The 13,885-nt window shown below is 34.3% G+C and overlaps 2 protein-coding genes and 1 pseudogene across 4 annotated transcripts; all 3 read left to right on the forward strand.

Annotated features, from left to right (window-relative positions):
- The first annotated feature begins 324 nt into the window (after positions 1–324).
- Positions 325–2,470, forward strand: LOC140875842 (SAGA-associated factor 11). 3 transcript variants are annotated; one of them, XM_073279648.1, is made up of 4 exons: positions 325–451; positions 892–1,018; positions 1,458–1,769; positions 2,081–2,470. In XM_073279648.1, exons 2-4 carry the CDS (start codon positions 977–979, stop codon positions 2,252–2,254), a joined length of 528 nt encoding a protein of 175 aa, XP_073135749.1. In that variant the 5' UTR covers positions 325–451; positions 892–976; the 3' UTR covers positions 2,255–2,470. The 3 variants fall into 3 exon arrangements, with proteins under 3 accessions (XP_073135749.1, XP_073135751.1, XP_073135750.1); XM_073279650.1 differs by having other exon boundaries at positions 328–428; XM_073279649.1 differs by having other exon boundaries at positions 360–501.
- A 499-nt stretch (positions 2,471–2,969) lies between these two features.
- LOC140875164 (uncharacterized protein At4g15545) lies at positions 2,970–6,068 on the forward strand. Its single transcript, XM_073278731.1, has 9 exons — positions 2,970–3,424; positions 3,522–3,590; positions 4,013–4,069; positions 4,212–4,257; positions 4,462–4,560; positions 4,751–5,014; positions 5,225–5,267; positions 5,532–5,610; positions 5,832–6,068. Exons 1-9 carry the CDS (start codon positions 3,143–3,145, stop codon positions 5,922–5,924), a joined length of 1,032 nt encoding a protein of 343 aa, XP_073134832.1. The 5' UTR covers positions 2,970–3,142; the 3' UTR covers positions 5,925–6,068.
- Positions 6,069–9,358: 3,290 nt separating this feature from the next.
- Positions 9,359–12,527, forward strand: LOC140885939 (receptor-like cytosolic serine/threonine-protein kinase RBK2; annotated as a pseudogene).
- Positions 12,528–13,885: the final 1,358 nt, after the last annotated feature.

The raw sequence follows: 13,885 nt of genomic DNA on the forward strand, positions 1-13,885 counted from the left end.
ATATCTACCCTTCTACCCACAATCTCCACTAAAAACCTCTCACTAACTTCACTTTCACATTAAAAAAAAAACTATTTTTTTATAATACTTTTAACTCCAATCATCTAACGATTTTTCAATTTTCATCATATTTTTTATTTGGCTTCTACATCTTATTTTTCATATGATTTTTTTTCAATAATATGTTAATCAAAAGTACAAAAAAATACTAGAAAATAAAATAAAAAAGTGACTGTAACTGAATTTTTCGTTGCACACGTCACATTTACTAGTAATAAATAATAATAAAAAAAAAATGACTGATGCTAACATTTTACATCTTACAGAAAATAACCCTTTTCCTTCACGAAGTCTCGCGTTCACTCTGAATAAAAATCGCTCAATCGAAGACACTTCAGCGAATCCCAAAATTTTCTCCGATCGAAACTGTACTCGCTCTGCACTGCTGAAGGCAACTCTTGGCCTTGCATTGAATTTTTTTTTCGTTTCCATATTTTACTGGTTTGGATTCTTATTAATGAATATCAGATTATGCATTTCTCACTTTTTGCATCAATTTGGTAGATTATGCTCAATTTTATGGCTATTTCAGTTTTAATTGATTCAATTGTGTTATACGGTTATGCATTTTTCTGAATTCCAATTTTTTTTTATGGTTACGTTTACTCTTGTAGAGAAATCTCGCCACTCCTGATCAGCTTTTTTTGAGTGAATTTATATCATGAAGTTACTCTTTAAACTTATTTTGGGTCAGCAAGTGCGTTTTTCCAATTACATCCGATTTTTTAATGTCAATTACCATTGGAAGTTGTGTATTTAATGTGATTCATGGAATCAGAATTAGACGAATGGGGAAGAACTTTGAATCATTGTTTGTTTTTTAATTGGCAGTTGGATTCGCATAGTGATTTGCCTCCGTTGATTGTGTTCAAGGAGGGCATAACTGTGATCAACATCGTCATTTGTTGCTTTATCCATGTCAATGCTGAAAGAGAATGATGTTTCTTCTACCTCTGAGGTATTCAACTCTGAAATCATTCTTGTAATATAATAGTTTATAAGATGTTTAGGGTGTTATTAATTAACAATGTTTTATTTTCCCTATGTCCATTCTTTTGTCATTTTGTTTAAATTTGATTTACTGGATCTTTATCTTCTCACATCAAGCATAAGATGCTATATTTGCCTTTATTAGGTGCAAAGATGAACTGTTTCTGTTTTTTGCCTTGCCCATCTACTGCTACTAATTTTTAAATCATTGAGGTGAAATGTTGATCATTTGTGCCTGTTATCCTGGAATAGAAGCGGCGAGGATGTGGTTAAGATTGAATGTTATCTCATTCTTTAGTAATTTAGGAGTGGAACTTGTTAAAATTTGATGAGGTTCCTTTCTTGTGTTTTTTGTTTACTATAATGAACATGATTGGGATTTTCTTGTTATTGGATTCGATTTGCAGTTGTGCTCTGATGTTTTCATAGACCTTCTTGATTCGATCATCATTGATGTTGCATCAGAGTCTCACCGTGTTGCCAGACTAGGACTTGATCGTAAACTGGACCTAGAGGAAGAAGAACTAAGGTTGTCTGCTGAAGCACGAGCAAGGGCGTCTGATCCAGGTCACAGCGGCGAAGCCAATGGAAAATATGTTGTTGATATATTTGGGCAAACTCACCCTCCAATTGCAAGTGAAATATTCGACTGCATGAACTGTGGGAGGTCTATTATGGCTGGAAGGTTTGCGCCACACTTAGAGAAGTGCATGGGCAAGGTTAAATTTTCTTCTCATGACAGAAGTCATTCACTCTTAATTAATTTGAAACTATTTGTTTTGATAATATTCCAACCCCCCCACCCCCACCACACACACACACAAAGAAATTGCAGTCATGGTGCTACAGGTTGTAACAAGTCACAGCCTGAACTGCAAATTTTAGTGCCACTTGGCGACCCCATCATTTTGAAAAGGCAACGTGAACTTTATCCTCTAGTTCTCATATGTGACAAATAGATATAATATGTCATCAGTTACATTACTTGGCAGCCGCTGTTACTCACGAGTCTTCAATCTATTGACGACAGGGTAGGAAGGCTCGGCTCAAGGCGACAAGAAGTACTACAGCTTCACAGAACCGGCACACACGAGGAAGCGCTCTTTCTGCTCAGGCAGCAAGCACTAATCCCAACCGTGTGTCAAATGGAAGTTTTGGAATTGCAAGGGACGAATACTCAAACGGCACACTGGATGAGCCATGATGTTGGGACTTCAAGATGAAATCAACCCCTTGGGCCCTATGGCACAAAGAGAGAGAGAACAATCCACCAAACACCGCTATTATTGATTTTGGTTCATATATGCAAAATTTGCCTTGTAATAACAAGCAAGTATTTGAATCAGCTAGAACTAACCCAGAAAAATATTGATACTGGAATTTCCCCATCGTTATGCAACAAGATTTTTAAATCTAACATAAAGATCGAAATTGTTTTACTTCCAACTTTTTAACCCCATAACACAATTCAAGACAAAAGCTTAACCAATGTGTTTTGATTAGTTTTTTGGTTGATATATGCTTACTTGAGTAAAATATGCCTGAACTTATAATCAACAAGAGTGGAACAAGCATGCCCTATTTCACACGACTTCCCTGAATTTAAAATTCCATCATTTGACAAAATTTTGACCTCTTGGATGATTTCGAATTATCCAAATTTATTTGGTAGTATAGAGTCAAGCATCTCATTAACCAAATAACCATTAGAATGATATGCAATATTAATGTATATATATACTCCGAATCCCCTACATGTTTTTATACACTACAATATAATATATAAGACAAAACAATAACAAAAAAGTTCCCATCAAAGCCTTCATGCATGGTTAGTGTCTCATCCCTTTAATAGCCGCAAACTTCAATCACAGACAAAGAGAAAGCAACCACTCATTTGAACACACACAGTATTTACATCGAATTGAAAACGATCACACATCCAACAAATTCAAGGCACAGTTTTCTTATCCAAACACACCAATATGTTTATTTTCACCCACAAAATAAATAACAAATCCATTATTTACTGATCTTTTCGTGAATGGAAGTTAATAATATTGTGCAGTTAAGTTAGTTAAGAAGCAAGAAGATGCTGTCGAAAGAATCGGGAGGCGGCCCCAGGCTGGACCTCCCGGAGGAACTGCTGGAGATTCTTCCCGCCGATCCGTTCGAGCAGCTCGATGTTGCCCGGAAGATCACCTCCATTGCTCTGTCCACGCGTGTCAACGCACTAGAGTCGGAGGCTTCCATGCTCCGACAAGAGTTGGCTCACAAAGATACCATCGTTTCCAGCCTGGAATCCCAGATTGAGTCACTTGACGCCTCGCTCAGCGAGGCGTCAGACAAGCTCGCTCAAGTTCAGCAGGAAAAGGTTCGGACAAACATCGAATAATTGGTGTTTTGCTTGGCGTATGAATATGAATATTATGTGTTTGTTTGTTTGTTTGTCTGGGTTTGTTGTTGCGTAGGAAAGCTTGATGAAGGAGAATGTGCAACTGAGCACTACGGTGAAAAAGCTGAACAGGGATGTTTCAAGGGTATGATTTTTAACTTTTGAGTCATTTCTGGTGTACTTTCTTTTTTGTTGTTTCTGATACTCCCGGCTATGTATGATGTACAGCTTAAAGCTTCTTTCTTGGTATTTACATTCTATCAAGTTAAATTAGTTTATGGGATATATGGTGCTTGATCATTGAGAATTGTATATGGTGACTGATAGCATTTTCTTATGCTGCATACTTCGTAAAAAGTTTGTAGTAATTAGTTTAGGCGGACTCCTAGGTTTGGCCACATCAGTCGTTTGAACTGAGTGTCCCGTTGTCGTCGTCTTTGATTAGAAACATTCAAGTCATCTTAGGCACTTGACATCTAAATATTGGTAACTCATTGAAATCTTGTGTCAATGTTAAATTATATTTGTTCGTCTAGAGCAAGGTTCTTACAGCTTTTGTTGGTGCAGCTGGAGGCCTTTAGAAAGACACTCATGCGATCTCTACAAGATGAAGAAGACAACCCTGTAAGTGATTAAATTTCTGAATAAGGCCATCACATCTTTTTCATGCTCTTCTGATGAACGTATTTGCGGGTACAAGGCTGAGATTCTGCTCTAACCAGTAGATGAATATTGGTTTGCTTACTTGTCGTCTTTGGTTTGATAGGCAAGTGCTCCGAAAGCTGCTGCCAAATACGATTCAAGTAATCAAGGTTTGTTATTTCAGTGACTTCTTTTCATGGTTCTAATTCCTTAAGAGGGAAGGCCCGTCCCTTCCTAAAAGAAAAGTGTGCTGCTCAAATGCAGTCGCACACGCAGACACGCTATTCTTAAATAGAAAAAAAATTGGTTCTGATTCTGAGATGTATTCTTTAATTCTTATGTGTTCATTTGATGCTGTTGTTGGAATGTTTTAGATGATGATGCATTATCACTGCCTAGCAGAACAGCTTCAATGCGTAGCCAATTCTCAGATTATGCCAGTAACTCATATTCGGACGACACAGAGTCTGAAAGTATGTGTTATGTTCTTGAGTTAATTGCTGAAAAGTATGTGTTATGTTCTTGAGTTAATTGCTGATTAAAGAAAAACCCTTCTTCCACATGTTTCTTTTTTTTTTTTTCGATTCCATCTTCCCCGTGCTTATGCCTGCTAAGAAGTGGAAGATTGACAAGTTTCTAATCATCCTTCTCTCAACATGACAGCTGTAAGGCCCCGTGTGTCGCAGGGCCTGTTGCTAGCATCCCAAAGTAGTGCCACACCTCGGTTTACTCCTCCTGGTTCCCCTCCAAGTCTATCTGCATCTGTAACTCCAACTAGGACACCCAAACCATTGTCTCCAAGGCGACACTCGGTTTCAATTACAGGAGCCAGAGGGTTCTTTGATGATAATAAGTCTTCTTCGTTGTCTTCTATGCCATCTAGCAAGTACAGTTCGATGTCAGGCTTAGATTCAGGACCCCAAACAGGTTAGTCACTAAATCTCCCCATGTTTAACTCCTCTATTGATAAGCAAAGGTTGTAGTCTTTTATTCAGGCATGCACCGCGTACTGGCACTGGTTCTGTTTTGAAAAAACTACTTATGATCTTCATCACATCATACTTCCTATGCCATCTTTCCTTCAGTAAGGTTTTAATAAAGACAGACTAGTATCTAATGACTCTGTTCTTATATCAGGACGAACCCGTGTAGACGGAAAGGAATTCTTCCGCCAAGTCAGGTACATGGTTTTCTGCTCGCTATCACACAGAACCACTAACTACATACAATTTCCAGTGCTTCTAAGTTTATCACGCCCTCTTTGAAAACTTGAATTCGTATATATCAACTTTATGTGTGCATCTGCCCCTTTAAGAGGGTATTCCATGATCTTGTGAAAATTGCAATTGAATAGCTATTATCATCCTCAAAAACCATCTTCACCAGTACTAATTCTGAACACTCATTTAACTCATGTTCTGCTTGTCACACGACGTTGCATCAGAACTCGGTTATCATACGAGCAGTTTGGGGCGTTTCTGGCAAATGTGAAGGAATTAAACTCGCATAAGCAAACGAAAGAGGTACGCGATCACGGTAGTGTTTGGGAGATCTTTTAAAAAATACTTATCGGCTTTTTCTTCACAAAATTTTCGAAATTTATAAAATTTTGTGAAATAAAAGATAAAAAGTGATTACTGGATACTTACATTACTCGCGACATTGGTCTATCTTGCTTTCTTGCATCTACAAAGATCTTTTATCATCTTCTTGATTGATCCTATTTACTTGTTTACCATGTCAGGAAACTTTACGGAAGGCTGATGAAATCTTTGGCCCCGATAACAAAGATCTTTATGTTGTTTTTGAGGGCTTGATCACGCGTAATATCAGCTGACATAATGTATGAATCGATCTTTTATTTTTGATTTTATTTGTAACTATAAATTATAAAGTGAATTTATGATATGAATATCCCAGGTGATTATAAATTCAAAGTTGTGATCGGATTCCATTTTGTTATAATCTTATGTTTCAGTTGTATGCATAGATCTGGATTTCGATTTGTTTTATTGTTTATAACGAAACTATGATGTTAAATCACACTTTAAACTTTGAAGCATTAGTAATACAAAAATATAATAGATTTAAAATCGCACCGTTATCGGGTAAATGTGAAATTTTCTTAATTAGGTGGTAACTTCTCAAAACAATAAAAATATATTTGAAATTCATTGATCCAAGCACGACCTTATTGTTTCAATGTAAGCTTATTGAGTTTGGGGAAAATAGTTTTTCTTTATCCACTAATTTGTTCAAATTTGGCTTTGATCCACTACGTTTTCAAATTATGGTTTTATTACACTAATTTTTAATTTATGTTATTTTGGCCTTGCTAATGTGGAGTTAGAAAATGCTTACGTGACATCGGAAAATGATGATGTAGATTTGAAAATTGTTAATTGTTAAGTTGACATGTCAGAAATTGGGTCAAAATAGCCGAAAATTAAAAGTTAGGGTATCAAAAACAAACTTTTGAAAAGTTAATGAACCAAAATCTAAAAAACGAAAACTCTTGTGAGACCGTATCAATGGTAAATTTTGTGAGACGAATCTCTTAATTGGATCACTCATGCTAATGTATTAATTTTTATGCCAAAAATATAACTATTTATAAATATGAGGAGTTTAATCTGTTTCATCAATAAAGATTAGACCGTCTCACAATAGACTAACTTAATCTAAAAATAAACAGTTAATAGACAAAAAAAAAATCATTTTTTCCTTGGGTTTTGCATGGTGAGTAGTTCTGAATCCTATAGGTGACAAAGAAACAAAGAATTATGGAAATGAGAAGGATTTCTTTAGCGGGAAACCCACAACTTGGAAGGAAACGACGTTGTTTTTTGTTTCGTTGACAGTTTTGTTAGTTAGCCACGTGTCAATTGTTCATCATACCGAGACGGCACATCAGTGGTTGAGAGAAGAGAAACATTAAGGCCCCGTTTGATTTCAAAAGTCAGACCAAAAAAGCACTTTTTTAAGTGCTTTTCAGTTAACAAGGTGTTTGGTTGACCAAAAAAGTGCTTAAATAAGCACTTTTTAAAGTCAAAATTAGAGCTTTTTTAAAAGCCAAAAATTGTAGCTTTTAAAAGCACTTATTTTAAAAAATATCTACAAAATCCAAACGGGCTCTAATAGTACGATCCAACAAAATTGAAATCTCATGTAATTCGACAGTGCAGAGGGGTATTCTGCAAATGGATGTGAGGTCTGATGGAAATTAACCAATCCGGGCCATCCAAATACAGAGGGGTAATACCCATGAAGTAAATTTTGGTAAGTTAAAGTCGTTAGGGATGTAAATGAGACGAACAGTTCGCGAACTGTTCAGGTCTCGGCTCGTTAAAAGCTCGTCCGGGCTCGTTTAATGAGGCTCGTTAAGGCAAACGAACCAAGCTCGAGCTTTACAATATTCGGCTCGTTAGCTCGTGAACATGCTCGTTAACAGGCTCGTTAACAAGCTCGTAAGTCATCTCTTAGACAAAAAAATAATAGTATTGATATTTAATTTATAAATTTACACTTTACTTATGAAAAATATTGAAAAATCTATAAAAATTAATTTATTAGAATAAAATTACAAATTTTAATAATAATATTATATTTTTTCAAATATATAATTTATTTTTTAATTAATTTAATGAATATTTAAATTTATAGTTTAAATATATTAAGCTCGTTTAGGCTCGAAAAAGCTCGAATAAGCTCGTGAGCCATAAATATATTCGTTAAATAAGCTCGGGCTCAGCTCGTTTATAAATAAACCGAGCTTGAACATTCTAAAGCTCGGCTCGGCTCGGCTCGACTCGTTTACATCCCTAAAAGTCGTACAATAAATTACTCGTTACGGTAATAATTACATGTATATTTTTTAAATTTTACCATATTTTAATGAGAGTATGTCTCTTATGAAACGACAACACAATCCATATTTACAATAAAAAATAATCAGGATCGTGATAAAATCGTGATAAAATCGAAGCTCAGACCATAAAAAAATATAATCTCAATTTCATTAACTTAAAAAATAAAATATATAATAATAATAATAATAATTATTATTATTATTATTATTATTTAATATCATAATAAAAATAAACATTAATATGTAATTGTAAAGCTAGTTAATAAAAATAATGTTTTACATCATTTCTTACTATATATAAAAGCAAAGTAATTAATTATACTGTCACATGAAATATCCTCATATAATCATCAAATCATTTAATATTTCTTGACTCATTGTGGTACTCAATAAAATTTTAATAATTTTAACTTGAAAAGCTTCTTTTTATGCCACAATTTTATTATAAAATTCTCTCCGTTTAATTTAAAATTAGACATAATTGAAAATGTATAAATAGAATAAGATCAGAGTAAAGAACAATTACTTGTATGTGATAGGTGCATACTACGAAGAATTGATAATGAAAATTAAATTTCATGGATTGAAAGAGACGAGCGACTAAATTATGGTTGTACGTGTTTGTCATGGAGAACTATTCTCAAATATTTTATTTTTTCTTTAATTAGATAAAATTATATGGATATTATAATAATTTCTAAAAATAATTCAAACCCTCACTCAAAATGGGGCCTTGGGCGGTCGCCCGACTCGTCTTCCATAAGGGCTGCCCTTGAAAGTAATATATTACTTTTGACACGTAATAGTACATATTTTTGACATAAAAAATAATATTTTTTCATGATAACCTAAATAAAGGATTTATCTCACGAAATTGACCCGTAAAATCGTCTCATAATATTTTTTATATATGTTTTAATTATTAGATGGGTTCTTAAGTCGTAAGATTTAAATGATTTCATTCGAATTTTTTTTGTTATGTAGATTTATGCATGCTCCCAATAATGACATTAGCATACGTCACGGTTGGCCAATGACATAAATCGTCTTATATAAGACGAGGTCTTGACTCTTGAGTTGAAACTTGAAACTGCATGTTGTAAACGTTATGCCTTCAAATATAGAATAATTATAATAACAATGTCATTAACACATAAGGCATAATTTAGCTAAAATATGGAAATTTTATAATGAGAAATTCGTAAAATATTATAATGCAACAATGTATAATATATCTAGTTTTATTAATAATAAAAAAGCCATAGTATAGAATGCGCCTGTGGTAACTGTGTGGAAAATCAGTATATTCCGTGTAAGCATCGTGTATCCAATTCTGAGTCCCGAATTTTCAGCATGAAGATCTTACATTTAATGTGGACAATACTCACCCACCGTTATTCCCATGTTTTCATCATTTTCTCATTCTTCTTTTTGTTCCAATCTGGATAGGAAATTTGCTTCAGCTTGATTGATACATAATAACATATAAAAATATATATGATCATTGGTTCTTGAGGCACTGTTATTTTGATGTCTTTAAGGAACCATGGAAATTGCTCATGACCCTTTAACTTCCCCAAGGTAATTTCAAGTCTTTTTCATTTCATTACATTTTTTTCCTGAAGTTTAATTTGTATGTATATAATGCTGTCCCTTCTTGTTTCTTGATTGTTTCTAATAACGCATGTAATTTCAAGATTCTGTACCTAGTTTATGTGCAATGAAGCGTTGATGCAGATTAATGCGTTAAAAATTTATTTTCTTTGCTTGTTTTTTCTGGGATTCTGCTGAAGGATTTGTTATGGTAAATGGTGGAAGGATTCATTTACCTTGAAATTTGCTAATATTTTGGGCCTTTTTTTTCCCCTCATTTTATGATTATAACGATCAATTTGTGCAACCTTTCCCTATTTTTCGTGTAATTTTGCAGAATGAATGATCTCGGTTTATTTTGTGTAAAATTGTTCCAATGTTGGATTAGTGAATATTCTCTAACAGGTTCTCGAATTACAGTGGAATTGAGAATGCATGCAATGCTGCTGTGGAAAGTTCTGAGGGACAATTTTTTGTGATAGGAAAGAAACTCATATTTTCTACTTCAGCCATTTCTCTTTCTGATAATGGTAATAATCTTAAATCTTTCTATTCTCCTTTTTCCCTTGAAATTTCGAGTTTAAGTGAAACAAGATAATCTCATTACAAAAATTTGCACTCTTGAAATGTGCCTTAGAATTGAGAGCTCTAACTGTTGAGGACGAAACAATAGAAGAATGCTCGGTGAGGGAGGAAGTTCATGAGGAGGCAAAGACGGAAACTTGTTCCATAACAAGAACTTTAGAACTCGAGGTCGAAACAAGCGAAAAACCTGATTCTCAGTGGAAAGGGTTCATTCGGAGACTTAAAAAAGGGCCAACAATGCATTTGCATACTTTTCATCCTACCTTACCTCACCTTCCTTCAATCAAGAAACTCTCTAGAAGAAGAACAAGAAATACGCAGAGTATGCCAGCATTGCCGCCTCATATAGAAGCTGACTTGTATTATTGCTTCGAAACTTCATGGAAGAATTTCTCCCTTTCAGATCTCCAAGAAATAACCGATAACTTTAGCCGTGGTACATGATGAAGAACTAAATTCTCTCATTTTGAAATGCTTGATTTCTTAGTGCAACTGTCAAGAAAATGCATCGGTTTTGACAGATATTTGTTTTCTTTTATGATGTTTGGGTAGATAACTTGATTGGAGAGGGAGGATACTCGGAAGTCTACAAGGGGCACTTGGAAGATGGTCAACTAGTAGCTGTTAAAAGGTTGATTCGGGGTACTCCAGAGGAGATGACCGCGGATTATTTATGCGAACTTGGCATTCTAGTACATGTTAACCATCCAAACATTGCCAATGTCATTGGATATGGAGTTGAAGGAGGGATGCACCTTGTTCTTCCTTTGTCACCAAATGGAAGTTTGGCGTCTTTGCTTCACGGTTCGTTCTTTCATCTAAATTCAATTAATGAATTTTTCGATTTAATTTTATTTTCCACCATTCAAGATTAAAGAATCTTCTTGTACAATACACAGACAAAAAAGTGGAATTGAGATGGAGTGTAAGGTACAATATTGCTCTAGGCATTGCCTCTGGTTTATCATATCTGCACGAGGGGTGCCAACGACGAATTCTCCATAGAGATATCAAGTCTGCCAATATTTTGCTCACTGAAGATTTTGAACCTCAGGTAGAAGGATCGTGAATAAAAACACTACGGTGACCATTTAAAAGTGAAATTGGATCAATAGCTTGATTTTGTAAAGTTCTTTACCAGGAGCTCAATATTTTGATTTTGAGTGCAGATATCTGATTTTGGTCTTGCAAAATGGCTTCCTGATAACTGGACTCACCTTAATGTTTCACAGTTTGAAGGAACATTTGGGTACGTCACATTGGGGTTATTATTCTAGGATGAAACTTGCTAAAAGCCTAAAATATTTGAAGTTTTGTCAATCTAAGTACTTTTTTCCCTCTCCTCGGCAGCTATCTTGCTCCTGAGCTTTTTATACATGGTATAGTTGATGAAAAGACCGACGTATATGCCTTTGGAGTACTGTTGTTAGAGCTCATCAGTGGCCGGCCAGCTCTAGACGAGTCACACAACAGCGTTGTGATGTGGGTATGCACTCTTGCTTCTGTTCTGGCCTAGCTAGTGATGTAACTCTACTTGTTTAAACCAAGAAACACTATCTAACTTTCAGAAAATTATGAACATCTTACAGGCAAAACCTCTGCTAAACAAGAAATGTATTGTCGAGTTAGTCGATCCATCATTAGATGGTTCATATGAATCTGATCAGATGAGTCGCATGTGTACGGTTGCATCCCTATGTACGGATCAAAATCCAACCGAAAGGCCTCAAATGAGCCAGGCAAGTAACTTATCTTAAGTACCCCTTTGGTGTATCAAGCACAAAACATTAATGATTTAGCAATTAATTCGGGTCAAATGATTCTTTCATGGGAGGCAGGTTGTAAGAATGCTAAAAGGTGATGACGGGGTAACTCAGAGCAAGAAAAAGTTCCAAAAGAGGCCTGCACTCAAAAGGACATGTCCTTTGGAGCTAATTGAGGAAGAAGAATGCAGTTAACTCAAACAAATCATCAAGCGACAGGAGCCTTAAATCCGATAACTCGTTGTAACAAGAAGCCAGAACCGAAATGTTGGTTCTTGAGACAGACTAACAAAAGACAACTCGACTGAAATTGAGCGATGAATGTATATACAGTTCCTCCAAGTTGCTCACCATCACCGGGGATCATCGTATAAAAAGTTCTTCCTAATTCTCCCCGGGATTTAATTACTAGTTAGATGACGGTCTAGTAGAACAAAACCGAAATACATACGATAGTAATGACTATACATGAGTGAGTTCACTTTGTTTGTAGAAGAAAAAGAATAGGATGTAAACAAACATTGGTTCCCTTGTTTGTAATATCTCACTTGTATTTGAGTCAATTCTTTAGGACTAACATTTTCTTTGACATGATTAATATTCAATGATACTTTGTTTTAATCTTCCTTTATTCTTGATTCTTGAAACTCATGCTTTCCTCTATATCTTTGATCATTTATACTCTATTTTTAAATAAATTTAATAAATTTATGTTTCAACTAAATCCATTCATGTAAAGGCTTTTAATATATGAAATTATATATTGAATTTATTGAAAACAATAATCCCTTGTCACCCATTTTATATTTCGACATTGGCTTTATTATCGTGCACTCTTTCTCTATGCATAAGCAACAAAATACATCACGAATGGTCACATTGATTTGATAGAACTATAAATATGAACAAATGGTAGTGGACCATCCAAAGATTCCCTCCTCTTTGTGTACCAATAATTGATTGCAATAAGGTGGTCCTCCAAAATTAGTTCAAATATTATATTTTTTAAGAAAAATATTTTTTCAATAAAACAAATGGTTACTTCAAAATATATTATAAATCATATAACTACATTTATTAATGAAATGGTTACATGTGTATAAAAAAACATGTATTCATTTATTGGTTCTTATTCAAATTCGACCGGTAATTGATCAGTTCAAGAACCAAAAACTTGAATCGCGGACGGATTAATCAATCAACCAATCACATATATAATTTATAGAATTATTTTGTTCATGTATGTGTGTGATGTTAATTGATAATGTTGGCTAAAGTAGAGTCATTTAGGATATGTAATGTGATTTTGTGTCTGTGTTAAAGTGACAACAGATGCCAATAATCAACTAAATAAGCCATATTATTTCAAATAGATGGAACAATGTATTATTTTGTACTTGAGACTATTTAATTTAATTAGTGTTTTGGCTGGCATTATAGGCAATATCCACATTATTTATGAACCATGCAGTACTATAATGAAGCCCATTACTTTAAGATGACAACGAATCAACAACTTTACATTTTATGTATATCTTTTTTTATCAACATTTTATGTGGTTGTTAATGTCAAACATAAGTTAATCGTGCTCTTTGTATGGTTATTTTATCCATCTATTCCAAATTTTGGTGTCATGACATTTTCTTTATACAATTATCGAAAGCATGTGCGCGGTATATCAAAAACCTTTAAAAACCAAGTTATTATTAAAAAAAAATAAAAAATTCTAAGGTTTATTTCTTTGTTCAAGATCCCTCTTATGAACTAAAATCAAAGAATAATTAAATAGATCTGTTCCGATCAAAATAGCAATGAGTTCGGATTATAAGCTTATAATCTGATGATCAAATCGAGTTTGTGATGTATTATTATATGTCAAGAGGTTATTCGAAGATATGTAAATTAGAGTAGATATATGTTCTTGTTGTTGGGGATGACAATGACTTCATTAAATTTTGATGTACAAATCAATTGAGTTGTTGAGCATT

This window comes from Henckelia pumila, chromosome 1 (genome assembly GCF_033568475.1).
Source record: "Henckelia pumila isolate YLH828 chromosome 1, ASM3356847v2, whole genome shotgun sequence".
NCBI classification, from domain to species: Eukaryota; Viridiplantae; Streptophyta; class Magnoliopsida; order Lamiales; family Gesneriaceae; genus Henckelia; species Henckelia pumila.